Source organism: Orbicella faveolata, unplaced genomic scaffold (genome assembly GCF_042242905.1).
Source record: "Orbicella faveolata isolate gen_17 unplaced genomic scaffold, um_ofav_v1 contig_12, whole genome shotgun sequence".
In the NCBI taxonomy this organism is placed as follows: domain Eukaryota; kingdom Metazoa; phylum Cnidaria; class Anthozoa; order Scleractinia; family Merulinidae; genus Orbicella; species Orbicella faveolata.
Window position 1 is genome coordinate 10700076 of NW_028301539.1, and position 16086 is coordinate 10716161.

A 16086-nucleotide genomic window follows, 5' to 3' on the forward strand; every position below is an offset into this window, starting at 1 on the left:
TAGTTAGAACTCGTTAGATTGATGTCTGGACGTGAAACCGATAATGTCCTTCTTCTCGGAAATATCAAGATATTTGAAGAGAAAACCTACATAGCGTTTTTACTTTTACTAAGGCCTACTTATATGTAATAGTAGGGCAAATTCTATTTTTCAAGCCTTACCGAGCTATCTTTGTTTCTTGTAGACATTTGCTCTCAGTTACCTAATTGTTTTTTTGTAACAGCAGACTCGCAAATGAGCAGTTCTAAGTTGGAGTACAAACTAATGTTTACCTCCAAATTGAATTTCTTTTAAGTCGCATAAATTTAGTTTTTGCCTCTATGTCGTAACCCCAAGTTACGTAGGTGGACCTAGACAAAAGATTTCTTTCCGGAAATTATATTCAAAGCAAATTGTTCCAAATTGTATGCCAACACGATGTAAACAAGTTTTGTCCTCCTCTTCTATCTTTTTTTCTTTTCAAGCCAATAGACAATTTAATTTTCTCAAAATTGAGAAAAACTTGATTTGTAACCTCGTACATTAAAACCTCCTAAAAGGGTTGCTCTCAAGCAGTATGTAGAGCGTTCGTATATTCGCTTATCGGTTTACGGATAGTTAACAAAGCTTTTAAGATATCTACTCATTAAAACTCAATCAAAACCCCGAACATGGAACATCCCCCTGACGAGACGACGGCTCAAAGTACGAAAAGTCTAGAATGACACTTAACATTTAACATATGTCACACAACGTATCACAGTAACTTAAAGTCTCTTCAACATGGACGATTAACAGAAGCCCGAGTGGCAAGCAAGTTATTATTAATAAATAATCAGAGCTCGAGCAGTCCGAACTAATTTAGACAACAAACTCAATGCCGAGGAGTTTCTATTTCTATCTCAAGGAGAAACTATTCGCGAGAAATCACGATCGTGTATGCGCATATCTTTGAATTGACGTTATAAAGAAATCACACTCGTATAACCATATTTGTAAGTCTGGTTAAAGAGTTCGAACACTACCATCTTGGTTTTCTATGAAAAACGAAAACTGGGAATAAATGTATTTTCTGCTGTTATTCCAAGTAATTAGTCGCAGTTGTTTTCGTCTCACACCTGCCGCATCCACTATTGTGCATTCTGTTTTGCACGGATGTCCTGATTGGCCAGTTATTAGTATTTATACTCTTCGCTGTCTCTTGAGTATCATTCACGCTCGCGGTTCCATACAGTTTATTCATCTTTCTGGTTTACGCCCCCCACCCCCCCCCCCCCCCCGTCCCGTTTACTACAGGTTTCGTCATTGCTTTTATCTTTCAGGCCGTAGGGACGCTTCTGGCGACTTCTTTCGCTGTTTCAAATGCGGCAAATTTGGACACTGGGCCAAGGACTGTAGATCCATGTTCTGGCCGGGAAGTTACCAGTCCCCTAGCTACAATTCTTGCCCTGGAATCTCCTACAACAAGCCAACCGCAGGCCAATCAACTCAACCAAAGCAATGAACATGACTTGGCGCAGGTAGATCAAATTACACAGAATTACGAACTTGAAAGCGGACATTCATTAAGTGTTAAGGGTAATTTGAAGAATAATTTAGGTTTCTGGAGATCTATAAGTGCTCCGGATTTTATTTTGTCTATTATTGAAAACGGCTACGGGCTGCCGTTCATCAGTTTTCCGTTGGCCGTAAAGCTAAGAAATAATAAGTCAGCTCGACTTCATGCTGATTTTGTGGACCAAGCTGTTCTTGAGCTTGTTAACTCTGGTCGGGTGCGTATGGTTAATGAGCAGCCTTTTGTTGTAAATCCCTTGTCAGTTTCTATACAGCCATGCGGTAAAAAGAGGTTAATTCTTGATTTGCGCCATGTCAATAAGTCATTTATTAAGCAAAGCGTTAAGTAAGAGGACTGGAAAATTGCTATGGCTTATTTTGCGAAAGACGCGTACATGTTTTCCTTTGATTTAAAAAGCGGTTATCATCATATCGACATTGCGCAAGAGCACCAAACTTTTCTGGGGTTTTCATGGCGGGCGTCTGATTCCATTAATGAAGTATTTTATGTTTTCACTGTGCTCCCGTTCGGTCTTTCCTCTGCCCCTTACGTTTTCACAAAGGTTTTGAAGCCTTTAGAAAAGTATTGGAGAATACAGGGTCTTTGTATAGCCATCTTCTTGGACGATGGTTGGGCGATTGTCCAGGATAGAGAAAGTTGTCGCACTAAGGCCCTAGCTGTAAGGGGGGATTTGTATAACGCGGGTTTTGTCGTTAACGAAGACAAATCGGTATGAGAACCCACCCAAGTATTGGACTGGTTGGGTATAACCTGGAATTCTGCACTGGGTACTTTAAAAATTGTAGAAAGAAGAATTCTTAAGATCATCAATACAATTGATCATTTTATTGAAGCCGATTTTAAAGTGTCTGCCAGAGAGTTGGCCTCCTTCACAGGTCAAATTATTTCCACCGGGCCTGTAGTTGGTAACATTGGCAGGATAATGACCAGACATTGTGTCTTGTCCACCTTGTGCAAAGATAACTGGGATTCTATATTCCGTCTCGACGATTACTGCAAGGAAGAACTGTATTTTTGGAAGGAAAATATGGTTAAGATCAACTCAAGGTATTGCTTTGTAAGTAAAGATCCTAGTTATTTTGTATATTCGGATGCCAGTGCTACCGGAGGTGGAGCAATTATTGACTTTAACAATGATTTTGTGTGCCACAAAATGTGGTCGGAGAACGAGAGAGTTCAAAGTTCAACGTGGAGGGAGTTGTCTGTTATTGAGTTTTCATTGCAATCAGTGTTGGAAGGATCACACGTTAAGTGGTTTACTGATAGCCAAGCAGCTGCTAAGATTGTTGATGTGGGCAGCATGAAACTAGGTTTGCATAAGATGGCCCGAAGGATTTTTGATATTTGTATTCGATCGGGGATTCATTTAGAAGTGCAATGGATCCCTCGCACCTCGAATCAGCAAGCTGATTATATAAGTCGTTTAACTGATACTGATGATTGGCAAATTACTGAAGAATTTTTTCTTTTTCTTGATGGCCGGTGGGGCCCGCATAGTGTTGATTGTTTTGCCAATTATTATAATCACAAGCTCCCCAAATATTTTTCGAGGTTTTGGAACCCCAATACTTCGGGTGTTGATTTTTTCTTTCAGTCTCTTCGAGGAGAAAATTGCCTAGTAGTCCCTCCAGTTGGTATCGTCCCACGCGTATTGCATTATTTGAAATCTCAGCGGGCCGTTGGTACGCTCGTTGTACCTCTTTGGCCTTCGGCTCATTTTTGGCCTTTAATTACACACAAGTATAGTAGTTATCTTGTGGCTCACAGTATTCATATCGCGAATGAGGTTCTAACCCGCGGAAGAAACCTTAATTCGCTCTTAGGGTCTGGTCTTTTCACAGGAAATATTATTGCCTTTAGATTGAAATTTACTGAGTAATCTATTGGACGGTGTGTCCATTAGCCTAATGATTATTTAGATTTGGTGGCGCTGGCCAAAGCAATATGTTGTTTATCTATGTGGCACTGGCCTAATTAATAGTCTGTCATTTCATGTGGCGCTGTCTTAAACAGCGTATAGTTGATTTATGTGGCGCTGGCCCAATCAATGGTTTTTGATTTACGGGGCAGTGGTCCATTCAATAGTCTATCGTCTTATGTGGCACTGGCCCCAACAATGATCGATTTTTATACGGCTCTTTTTTGTTCTTTTATTATATATGTTTTGTTCTTGTCTTTCCAGGTAATCTTATCAAGTAATTCCTGGAAAGGCTTTCAACAATTTTCTTCAATCAACGTTTATGAGGTTTTAAAAGTTATGTTGAAGTCCAGGGCGGATACAACTACTAAAGCCTACGTTCGCGTTATTAGAAAGTTCTTGGAGTGGTCTAAAAGTAGACATTTCAACATGCAGTTACCTTTTCCCCTTAGTGTTGTTTCTCTATATTTATTTGAAGTTCAGCAGTCTTGCACCCCTAGTTCCTCAGTAATTCTAGCCCATGCTGCCCTTAAATGGTTACATTCTTTTGTCCCTAGTTTGGATCGTAATCCTTTGGATAGTGAATTTTGCAGGAATATTATCGAATCTGCTAAACGTCAGAAATCACAGCCAGTTATGAAAAAGAAGCCTATTACCACAGACATCATAAGGAGTATTTTAGATACTCATAACAAGAAAGATGCTAATTTAAAGAATCTTCGTATCGCTGCGTTATGCTCTTTAGCTTTTGCAGGATTTTTTCGTTACGACGAATTATGCAATATTGTTCCTAAGCATATTAAATTTCACAGCGATTATATAAGAATCTTTGTACCTCGTAGTAAGACAGATGTTTATAGGGAAGGGAATTTCGTCTTTATTAGTGCATCCAGGTCTAAGTACTGTCCTGTTGGTGTTTTACAACGGTATTTAGATTTATCTGGTATTGACTTATGTAGTTCTCTCCCTTTATTTAGACCGCTTGTTTTTCACCGTTGTAGTTCTAGCTATACCCTGAGAAGTGGAAAGATTTCTTATACTACCTGTAGAGATATCTTAAGGGATACCTTAAGTCAGCTGGGCCTCAACCCTAGTGATTATGGTCTTCATAGTTTAAGATCCGGTGGTATTACATCTGCGGTACGTAATAGTAGTAACTCGATTCCACAAAGACTTCTTAAAATACATGGTAGATGGAAATCTGATTCTGCCAAGGATATGTATGTTGAAGAAAGCCTTGAAAACAGGTTACAAGTAACTAAGTATTTAGGTTTGTAATGCATTATCGAACGTATATTAATTTCTCCATACAGTAGTGTGTAAAAAATTGTAAAAAAAAAACAACAACAAACAAACAAAAACAAACAACAACAACAACAACTTTGTAATTTCTTTTTTTTTTGCAGTCCACTCTGTATTAGTAACTATCTATCTTATAATAAACTGTTTTGTATCCGCTTGCGCATCCTACCATATATCTCGTGTGATTTGTTTGTATTGCGGGAATTTAAGGGTAAAATGATTTACGTTCGTTTGAGCGAAGCGAATTAGAACGTAAGGCACAGTTATGTGATTGAACTGATGGCGAACGACTTGAAGGAATGGACCAGTCTTCTTAGTTGCAAGCCTTCACTCATGGCGGTTAATTTCGTTTTGTTGTTGTTTTTTTGTTTTGTTTTGTTTTGTTATGTTTTTGTTTTCGAGCTGATACCAGCTTATTTTGTTTCGTTTAATTTTGGAAAATTTAATTTTACACATTTTTTTCGTAATTATATAGCTGCATCAAAATCCAATATTGCCAACAGATCTATTTTTTTCTTAATTTTTGCAAACTGTCCAAATTTAACATAAATTGGATAGTTTGCTCGAACGTTTAGTTTAGCTTTGAGCAAACTGTCCAATTTGAGAAAAATCTAGACACTTTCCATCAACCAATCGATTGTCAAGATAATAAAAGAACCGAGTATTGGCCAATCAGGTTACAGCTATTATCACTGCCATCAAACGTCAGCGAGCCATTGTAGTTCGCTAAGTTTTATTATGTTTTGATATAATTTCTTTTTTCGGCTCCACCTTTTTGACGTCTCAAACTTTCAAATGAAGCCTTCAGCTAGGTTTCCAGAGATAGATGCTACGGATTTACTCGAGATGACGGAGAATAATCAGAACAAGAACACTCAAAGAAGTACAAAAACCTGGGTTAAAGTGTTTGACCTGTGGCGTGCTGAGCGAAGCGAAGTGTGAAAGCTTACGGAGATTCCCGATGACGAGCTTGAAGACGTTCTTTGCTGATTTTATGCAGAAATAAGAAAGCAAAACGGAGATGAATAAGAGCCAGATAGCCTTGCTGTTATGCAAGGCTCCTTAGACCGCCATCTAAAGAACAACGGCAAGAGTTACAACATACTACGAGACCGCAAGTTCGCCATGTTCATCTGTTTTTGGATGCTATATGATGAATAGGAAAAAAAAAAAAAAAATGAAGAAATTCCTCTTACTGCCACAGTCGGTCCGTGAGTCATTCCTCCATTTCATTTTCAATTTAGAACGAAGGTGAAATGTTGCCTTTCATTTTTTTTTTAAATATTATTATTATTATTTATCGATTCGTGCTCATATTGTAGAAAACCACTGATATTTAAAATACTAAATTTAAAATATTGCTTTATTTAACAATATTTTGCCATTTCTAAAGTTTCATATGAGTGAAAAATAGATTATCGTTACAAGAAATCAATATGCCTTTGAAACAAGTATTAAAAAAAAATCGATTCTATTTTCAATTTCCTTTTAAGTCGAAAATCGAAAATTTATTAAGCGAATTCAAAAATTGAAAATTGATTTCAGTTTTCAATATTGAGAAACTCATGAGACTTAAGTGAATTTCTCTAGATGTATTTTCTCAGTCTTCCACAACTTTCGAAGTACGTGTTTATCTGGCCTAATGAAAGGTCAGAAACTCCATTTTACAAATTTACTTTGTGAGCGCCATTTGGGGAAAGAACAATTTCCCTGCAGGTTAAATGGGCTAAATTTTGAGGATGGAAAGCCCATTTTGGAAATTATTGAGCCCTTTTATGGGATAGAAAAGCCCGCTGAGGGGTTAAATAAGGCCCATTCGGGAAATGTGAACAGCAGAAGTTCTTTCGTCTGTAAAGTACCGAAACTGAATTTGAGCTACGGTTATTATATTATGACAACGTTCTGCTAGAAATAGTAATCCATTTGATGAAAAGGGTCGTTTTCACAATTTCAGAATCACTCCTTGCAATGGTCAGCCGTGTCTGAGAGAATATGATAAACACTCTCAAGTAGTTAGTAATCAAGTAAAACAAAATGCAAAAGGACCGAGAGGTATTTAATTGAGAAAAAGGCTATAGGATCTACGAAAAAAAAAAAAAGAAAGAAAAAAGCTGGACGCAAGCTGAAGTGAATTTTCAGAAAATCCACTCCTAAATCTTCAAGTTTGTGGTTAGCGACTGATTGTAAGTTATGTAACATATGAACGCAGATGTGACTGTTTTACCAACTTTGTAAATTTGGTGACTGTTTTCACCAGCTGAGTAAATCTATCAGTTGCATATAGGGATTCAATTCATCAATAGCACACATTGGTGTTTAGTACCTCGGGGACAACCGGTCATGCATGTTTTATTAAAGCAATACAGAACATTCCTGGAATGGTTATTTAACTAACATGTCACAGCAAGTTACAAGAGGCGATGCACTAATTTCAGAATCCTACGAAAGCTTTCCTGAGTTAACTTGATTAGGATTAGCTCACCACGACAGCCACACAGAGCAACATGTTGACTAAAGGTCATGTGAATTAAGTACATTAAAGAGATACAAGGTAAAAAAGCTCGTCAATCACCGATAACTAAGATACCAAGTAAGAACCAAACAAGTATAACAATTTATTATCAACGAAGACGTATTATCCATATATAACTGGTTTGTATTCATTAGTTTGTGTAGGTAGTCGCATGGGGCCTTGTAAAATTAAAGATTATCACTTGTGTTTGCTGAATTTGCTGAAATTTCCCGAATCGCGCAGCGACAAGGGCAATTTGCGCAAATTCTGAAAACACAAGTGATGTTCCTTTTTTAATTTTACGAGGACCCACTGTGATTAAATGTAGATGAAATAGAGAGAAAAATAACTGAATTTCTGAATGCGCTCTTGAGTAATCTGTCATAGGGAGTCATTTAATGTTGACAAAGAATTAATCACCACAAACGCCACAGGACACTGACAACCAGGCCTACCAACAAACTTTAAACTTTGAAAATATAATGTTAGTGCTTTTTCAAACAAAGTTAAAGCGTTCTAAACGCTTTTCTGATCACTCAGAATCTGATTCTTCGATGAAGATACGCTTGTATCCTCACCTTACGTGTGTATCAGTTGTGCTCTTCTGAACGGCATCATTCCCGGTGATGTTCAAGTGACGCTACATGAGTGACTGAAATTGTAAATTATAATGGCCGGGAGTACACAAAGTTGCAGGAGAAAGGTGTTCTTTACCATTGGAGTTTTCTTGTACCAAACGCTTGAAACTGGCTTATCGGTGACAGTGAGGTAAAATGGATCGCTTTTCTTCATTTCGCTTGGTCGCTGCTCCAGATATCGTTTGAACAACATGACTGGGCACCTTTCCTCATTCCCCGTGGCAAGCATTTTGAGGTGATAAATTAGTCTGGTTTTCACGCTAAGTCCTCCCATCCTCGTCTTGATTAGTTGGACCTTCGGCAAACGTTCCTAGTGAACTTTGACATTCCCGCTCTACTGTCAATCTGTTTTTGTCCTTTGGAGCTTCAAGCCATCTCCTTGCCTAGCTACATACCTATCATCTTTTCCGACACAATCCTACTTAATACTGATGCGATATCATCATCTCCAAAGCACTCTATTACCTATTACCCAAAACTAGACACGTTCAGATTGCGCACCTGTTTTTCATTTATTTGGAATTACTTTTAATTTATTATTAGCAACTGCCAAATCAAAACTGAAATATAGCTAATACAGTCTGGTTGTCAGAGCAAACAGAAAAATGCTGCGTTATGTTTAGAGTACTCATCGCTTTTTTTTTTTTTTTTTTTCTAGTTTAAATGATTCTGTTGAAACAGTCCGTCAATAAGCTGTTTTTCATTCATTTGGAATTAACTCTTGATTTATTATTAGTAACTGTTATATTGACCAAAAGGGAGATCAAAACTGGAATAAAGCTAATACAGTCTGGTTGTCAAAGCAAACAGAAAACGCTGCGTTGTGTGTAGAGTACCCATCGCTTTTTTTCCTAGTTTAAATGATTTCGTTGAAATAGTGATGAATTCTACTTCGGTTTTGAAAACACGATATCAGCACGAGTCAAAATTTCGACAAAGCTATTCAAATCCAAGTTTTTATGAAGCAGCAACCGGGTTTACCCGTACGGAGCTATAGTTTACTTCAAACTAACACAGAGACTAACACTTTGTCGTTACAAAACAAGTCTTCAGTAGACCAAACAGCTGAGAGTCACAAGCTAGTGTTCATTAAAACGAAGCTGAGAATAGAGAAACTAACTTCCTTGCGCTGGAAAAAATTGATTTACCTAGCTAGTTAGATAATACCACCAATAACACTCCAATAACAATTAAGGACGCTGGATTCTTCCTCCCTCCCTGCCTCACTTTCATTTCTATCTAATTTAACCAATGTAAAATAAAGTGTTCTGAATAAACAACATTTCCAAAATCTTTACTATCGAGCACTTTCAAGCTATAGAGAGGAAGCACTATAGAAATGACGACAGCACTCAACAAGCAAAAATAAAAGTAAAAAAACAAAAAAACAGTTGAAGTTTTTTCTTCCTGCTTCCGTCACTTCCTGACACTTCTAATACCAGACCATTGGCAAGGTTGTGTGTGTGTGTTTTCATTTTTTTATTTTGGATTCTGAGTGAAAAATAATGTAAGAAAAAAAAAAATAACAAGACGATGAAAGTTATGCTTTTTTGTGAGCATATAATAATTAACAATTAAAGAGGCCTCGACTGTGCTCTGTTCTGTTGTAAAGCACGCAGGAGGCGGTAGAGCACGAAAGAAGTGTAGGGGGAAAGACGAGAGTGTTTCTCCTTACTTCTTGAGTGATGTACCGCTTCCTTAGTGCTTTGCAACAGAACAGAGCACAGCCCAGGCCTCGTTATTTGTTTTATGATGAAAAATCCCGACAAATTCACCTGACTTTTGAAACCAAACTTTAAACGAATAAAAGGGGCGTCAGCGTGCATCTGTTCTCTGATAAAGCGCGCTAAATTAAAATAAGCCAATAGCAATCCTTGTTAGAATATTTCAAATAGTTTGATTTGCTAACGAGACAACAGCTGCCAATCACAAACTGAACTTTACTGAGCTAGGCTTTCGGTTTCGAATGGCTTTCGAGTGAAGAACGATCGCCTCAAAGTAAATCACTATTTAGTTTAATTTTTTAAATAAGGATCTAGATATTTTTAGTCCGGAGGAATCCGGCCGCATTGTGGCTCATGAAAACGTGCTTTTTTCCATGGAAATCACGAAACAAGCAGCTCAAAGCTTGCGGATGAAAATTCGAAATGCTGAGTTATATTTGAAAGAAGCTACATTTTAATTACGGTTTGCAGCAAGATTGCCCGAACTAGCGTCAAAGTTGGACTGCTCCAAACTGCTCCCACTGGTACTACTCCGAGTATATATACAGGAGAAAATATCAGAGAAAGCTTTCAACTGATCACTCGTCGGGTGAACGTTGATACGAAATTGTTGAGGTTCACTTCGCTAAGATGACTGGAGATCGCTAGTAAGCAAACGAGCGTTACTACGTACACTGCATGTAAGTGTTTGAGCATTTCTACAAAAATAAAGATTCTCATCATAAACAGCGACAGCTCAATTGGCGTTTTCTGTTATTGTTTTACTTCTTAAGTATAATTTTCTGCCTTTGTAAGAAATAATTTATAATGTCTTTTATAGAAGCATTCGCTAAGCTGATAATTTGCTTATTTCGCTAGATGTTTTGTCGGAATCTAGCAAAACTTGTTATTTTAGCACAGCTTTAACACTTCTTTTTTTTAAACAATGGTCTCCTTGCAGCCATATTTACTGCGGAAAAATAGCTCATTTCCATTGCGTTTGTCTGAGTCACAGGGGATGTTTAATTCGGGTCCAATTTGTCAAAATTCCAAAGCAAAAATTTGAAAGCCAGCTAACCGTCACCAATCCGAGCATCTGCCGTATGCTAAAGCACGCTGTTTCAGCCAATCAGAGCGCGCGTTATATTTTATGGAGTAATAACATCGTTAAGATGAAACAAACTGTGTTTCTGGAAAACGTGCTTTCATTGTTCATCACTATCTTAAAAAAAGAAAAGAGGAGTACAAATTTGCTGAAAGTTATAGGTCAATATTACTCGATCACGTTTGTCGTGCAAAAAAACGTTTTCCCAATTCTGTCCCACTTCGAAAATCAAAAAAAATAATAATAACTTACACTATTCCAGGCATACAACACGTGCTTATCTCCTGCCAATATTATCCCCAAGTAACACGAGAAATGAGCATAAATACCTTGCGATAGTTACCTCCGGATTAACAAGTTATCCGGAGTTTGAAAACCTCGTATTTCTAACCTTCGCGAGAAAAGTAGGTTCAAAATCCAACTGAAACACATTGATATTACACACTGAAATGATGTAATTTCGAACGGATTTAGTGGGCCTGATGCGGCAAGATTTATGTTCTGCCGCCAGGTCACATAGACTAGTCGCAGAGTAAACAAATGGAGGGGAAAAAAAAGGTTGTAGAGCTTGTAAGAGATTTTCCAACATTCAAAAAGTTCATGAACACGACAAATAACATTTTCATCATTAATTTGTGCCTTGGAACCATACAAAGTACTTTCGTCTTTTCCCTTGACGCGGAAAAAGGAGACAAAAAGAGGAGAAAACCCGGGAACGAGTTTGCCTGAGCAAGTATATGGCAAATGAAAAAAGGTAGAAAATCTGCTGAAAACCATAAAAAAATAAATCCGCACCTGGAATTAACACCAATTAATACCTTTAGTATACCCCATTTAAATTAGGTAAACGATATAAATTTTATTTTTAAACACCACTCCCCTCCCCTCCTCTTTTTTTTTTTCTTTCGCTTATTATGCTTGAGCTTGTTTTTACGATTCCCTCAAACTATACTTTTAAAATAACTTTTATCTATACTCAAGCATACTTGATTAAGAGACCGAGTCTAAGAAGCTAAATAAGGATGGGCCCTTTCGTTTCTTGGTTCCTAGCGTGCATTACATAGTTCACCGCATCATGCACTAGGCACATGCTTTGAGTGGCACCATAAGAACGCAGGAAAATTGTCATACTTTTGAAGGAAGTAACAGTATTTCAACTCTGCGCCGAGCCAATCAAAATTAATATATCTTTTTCCGTGAGCTTAGCCAGCAAGAGTAACGACAATAATATATTGCTTGAGCGTTGAACTGTAATCAACAAATACTTACGAAGAAGATCAGAATATTACGTAAGCTTGACATTCGCTCTTAAAAGTATTCAGACATTAACATGTTAAAAAAGCAATGACAAACGTCCTCAGCGTATTTTGGGGCATATGTAGCGGGTTGGTAGGTCAGAAGTTAACAATAAACGAATCATGACGCTGTTGTTTTATTGCTATGGTGAATAAGTGTTGTGGACTTCAGCAGAAGATTCTGTCGGAAAACACCCACTTTGATCTTAAAAATACTAGATGATCAATACTATTTACCAATATTAGCAACCACAAACATTCTCGCACTGTCGCTAAGGATTTCAAATTCCATCCGCTTCGCCTATAAATTGTGGACTCTAGAAGTTTATGTTATTACTGTGCAGCTAAAGAAAGGAGCGAGGACCAGATAAGCTAGAAGTTAAGATGAGTTCAAAACTGTTGGTTATCCTATGTCTCCTGGTTGTATCAGGACAGCTTTGGGCTGCTCCTTTTCCTCAGGAAGTTGGTAAGTTGTAAAAAGATTTTGTCATTGCGTTTTGAAATGTCCCTACGCGCAATGAATACTTAAACCTGAAAAATGTTTTTGACAAACATCATACCCCCAGGCTTTTTTTATGATACGTTGTGTTTAGAAATGAAACGTATACTACATCAACAAAACTAAAGATATTAACTGTTTTAATACGATTAACTAAATTGATTTTAGGTATTGGACACGTTGAAAGTCCGGCAAGGTTTAAATTCAGCGAACATTTCTTTGTAGTATTTGAGTTAGTAGCAAGTCGTTTGAAACCCTTTCTTTCGCGCATATAGTTTTGCAGTGCTTAAAAAGTTTGGCTAATGGAAAACGTCTTGTTCTCAGTAATTCAGAACATTTTAATTGAAACTCTTAGAGAAACTACCACAATACGTTATAAATGTTATTTAAAAATCACATGCCAACAGAGAGCAACATGGTAGTATTGATCTGCTTAGTTTTAAAAGCAAATCAGCTAATAAACAATCGAACTTTCAATAAATTTAATTTGATGACAAATTCAAAAACAGCAAGCTCCAATCCTTTAATGGCTTAAGAAAGACTTCGATGAAATTATGGTAAACTAGAATGTTCTGTCGCCGGTTGTATGAATATCCCTGTTGATTAAAGGGTAATGTATAACGAGCAAATTTCACATTTCATTTGTCTTTTCATGATATCATCAAACAGCTTAAGTAAAAACAGAGCCATTATGACGAAAACCCGCTGCCTCGGGACAAGACAGGCCATTAAAAATTTAACATTTTTTTTTTTTTCTAATTTTCCTGTACTAGCTCTAGACCAGCTTTTCACATAAACAGAGGTTTTGCGACACCTCATTTTTTCAGAATTAAGTGGGCTTACAAGAGACCACTTACTTGTAAACCCACACCCTTTCCAGCTAGAAAATGTGTTTCCGTTTACTGACGTCACTTCAACAATATTATCGCATTTCCTGTGGCGTTTTTGCTGTATTTAGATCAAAAACAGCCTTCGAGGTTTGGGTGTCCAAACAATGGAACAAAAAATGTTTTTATATAAACAAATTTCGTTTGTGCTTTGAGAAGCTGAGGTTTCAATTACCTCGATTAAATGTAAGCATACTGTTAACTGAAGGCGCACGTGACGAAAACAAAGCTACTCCTATAATTTAAGTTAGTGAACTTTCGTGTTCGTTAGAGGATCCTAAGATTTAGGGCTCTGTTTCAGCCCACCGTGAATATTGTAAATTAATCATGATAACCAACAAACACAACTTAATCACGTGTATAATGACTTAAGTGACACCAAGAGCAAATAAACTTTTTGTTGTTAACTTTTACAAGTTAAACAATATATTAAAAATTCAATAATTTTTATAGAATTAGAGGGAGAGGAAAGTGGGGAAGAGGAAAGTGGAGAAGAAGAAGAAGAAGAAGAAGAGGAAAGTGGAGAAGAAGAAGAAGAAGAAGAGGAAAGTGGAGAAGAAGAAGAAGAAGAAGAAGAAGAAGAAGAGGAAGAGGAGGAGGAGGAAGAAGAAGAAGAGGAAGAAGAGGAAGAAGAAGAAGAAGAGGAAGAAGAGGAGGAGGAAGAGGAAGAGGAAGACGATGACGACGATGATGACGACGATGATGACGACGACGATGATGACGATGATGATGACGACGACGATGATGACGACGACGATGATTAGGAGGAGGATGATGACGACGACTGAGTTAAACTACCTAAAGTCTACATGCGAATATGCATATGAAAATCAGTGGACACGTGCATAAATCAGGATAATGAATACGAAAAGGAACTGTCTTGCACTCTCCAACGAAACCCGCAGATATCACAAGTCGATCACTTACTGCATTAGGCACGTGAAGTTAAATTATTGTCTGATTGGTTAGCTATTTTTTAAGATAAAATTGAAAAAGAAATAAATAAATGTCAAGACTAGTATGTACGAGTAAATTGAGTTTGTCATTTCTACTATACAGCTATATCAATCCTTGCAAGGGGGCAGAAGAGCATAAACAGTGCTATTTCTACGTGTCTATTTCCGGTCCCTACGCTCCACGCTTTGCACTCGTGAATCGTGCTTCGTGCTCTTCTCCATTAAACCCCCTGTTTTATTAGGCACCAGTCTGCATTTTGTTTTGCTCGTCCAGAAACTCCTCCCTAAAGTCGACAAAAATTTGGTTTATGGCAAAACGTCCTGTCGAAAAGCATCAACTCATCTTACTTTCCTAGAGTCTATTAGTAAATTCCAACAGAAAATATTCATAATATCGTTTAGCAAAGTATCGTGCAGTACACCCATAAGCAAGCTTACGTCAACTTCATTCTGATACTTTCTTCACAACTTCGTTAAATAACCTTCACCCTAAATCTTTCAGTAAGCCTACCCTATAGTTTCCTCAAAATTTGATCTCCCAGTGGCCGATTAAGAGGGTGGGAGTTAAATTGGGTCGCTAGACACCCCAAATCTCAGAGAAATAAGTCAAATTTTAAACAGAAAAGATTGTGAGTATAAAGGAAAAAATAAAAATAAGGCCTCTGGGCAGGTACTTCATTGTAATTTCATGTGGCATTGCTAATATTTCTTGTGTAACAGTTTTCAATTAGGTTCCAGTTCTCAAATTGCAACATTCTGAAGGCATGCAACATTAATTTTGCAACATTTTGGAGGATGCAACATTGATTTGGCAACATTTTGGAGGCATGCAACACTGATTTTGCAGCCCCAGGACACCAGAGGCGCCATCTAACCTGGTACCCAGGCGACGTGGTGCCTCGTGCCAGCAAATGCTTATTTCACCTTCGCATCTCAATCGGGAGAAAAAAACATTATTTCTTTCTGTCTACGCTGATAGTAAATTAAACCTTCTCTTGCTATGTATTGGTGACCATAGCAGGATCCTTCAATGACAACAATTTTCAATATTCTTCTAATTGAATACAAGTCAAAATATATTCCTGGCAATGATTTCTAGAAAATGTCGAATTAAATTCGTGAATTTATTTGTAACACTGGGTTTACCATAATTTTTATGTATATTTTTGGGAAGTGTTTAATTACTTTTCAAAGTGATCTGGCCTTTCAAATCAATGCAAACCTATTCATGCACGGTCCTACCAGTGGCTCTCAATCAATCTTGAAATTCGAAGCTCCAGGCCTAGGTTCAGTTCGAATGCACATTTGATTTTTATAAGAGACCTATCAGTTAACGAATTAAATAGAAAGGAGCAGAGGTCCAGGTCGGCTATTAATTATAAATGTAACCCTCTTCATCCGGCCGTTTTTGGTCTTTCTTGGAGCCTCAAGGTTCAGGTTTCTTGGAGCTTGAAGGAAACTGAAGGTTCAGAAGTCAACGTCTCTTGAATTCTACTGACAACATATTTTTTTGGTTAACATTTGATTTTAATGTGTCGTGATTGCGACGACATCTGTTTTCTCAAATAGACCACTCGAAAGATTCATATGGAACTTCATCCGGGGACTCGGGTGGCGTATTTTCCATATCCTGACATGAAGATATTAATGACTTAACTGATGTCATGTTTGACCCTTAAACTGTACTTAAATATGTTAGTGTATAATCGAAACAGC

General features: G+C 37.5%; 3 protein-coding genes across 5 annotated transcripts; all 3 read left to right on the top strand.

The window, feature by feature from the left end:
• The first annotated feature begins 2393 nt into the window (after positions 1-2393).
• LOC149116593 (uncharacterized) lies at positions 2394-3434 on the top strand. The gene has a single exon (XM_089282355.1). The coding sequence runs from the start codon at positions 2478-2480 to the stop codon at positions 3432-3434; it is 957 nt and encodes a 318-aa protein (XP_089138481.1). The 5' UTR covers positions 2394-2477.
• A 46-nt stretch (positions 3435-3480) lies between these two features.
• On the top strand, positions 3481-4807 carry LOC149116594 (uncharacterized). The gene has a single exon (XM_089282359.1). The coding sequence runs from the start codon at positions 3603-3605 to the stop codon at positions 4749-4751; it is 1149 nt and encodes a 382-aa protein (XP_089138485.1). The 5' UTR covers positions 3481-3602; the 3' UTR covers positions 4752-4807.
• Positions 4808-12280: 7473 nt separating this feature from the next.
• Positions 12281-14447, top strand: LOC110061899 (uncharacterized). Of its 3 annotated transcripts, none has more exons than XM_089282376.1 (3): positions 12281-12494; positions 13868-13904; positions 13941-14447. In XM_089282376.1, exons 1-3 carry the CDS (start codon positions 12413-12415, stop codon positions 14176-14178), a joined length of 357 nt encoding a protein of 118 aa, XP_089138502.1. In that variant the 5' UTR covers positions 12281-12412; the 3' UTR covers positions 14179-14447. The 3 variants fall into 3 exon arrangements, with proteins under 3 accessions (XP_089138502.1, XP_089138503.1, XP_020624422.2); XM_089282377.1 differs by having other exon boundaries at positions 13944-14447; XM_020768763.2 differs by having other exon boundaries at positions 13868-14447.
• Positions 14448-16086: the final 1639 nt, after the last annotated feature.

Coding starts and splice junctions, on each gene's coding strand:
- LOC149116594 (XM_089282359.1), top strand. CDS start 3,603: ATGGTTTTTGATTTACGGGGCAGTGGTCCATTCAATAGTCTATCGTCT.
- LOC110061899 (XM_020768763.2), top strand. CDS start 12,413: ATGAGTTCAAAACTGTTGGTTATCCTATGTCTCCTGGTTGTATCAGGA. Junction 12,495..13,867: donor TCCTTTTCCTCAGGAAGTTG/GTAAGTTGTAAA, acceptor TAATTTTTATAG/AATTAGAGGGAGAGGAAAGT.
- LOC149116593 (XM_089282355.1), top strand. CDS start 2,478: ATGACCAGACATTGTGTCTTGTCCACCTTGTGCAAAGATAACTGGGAT.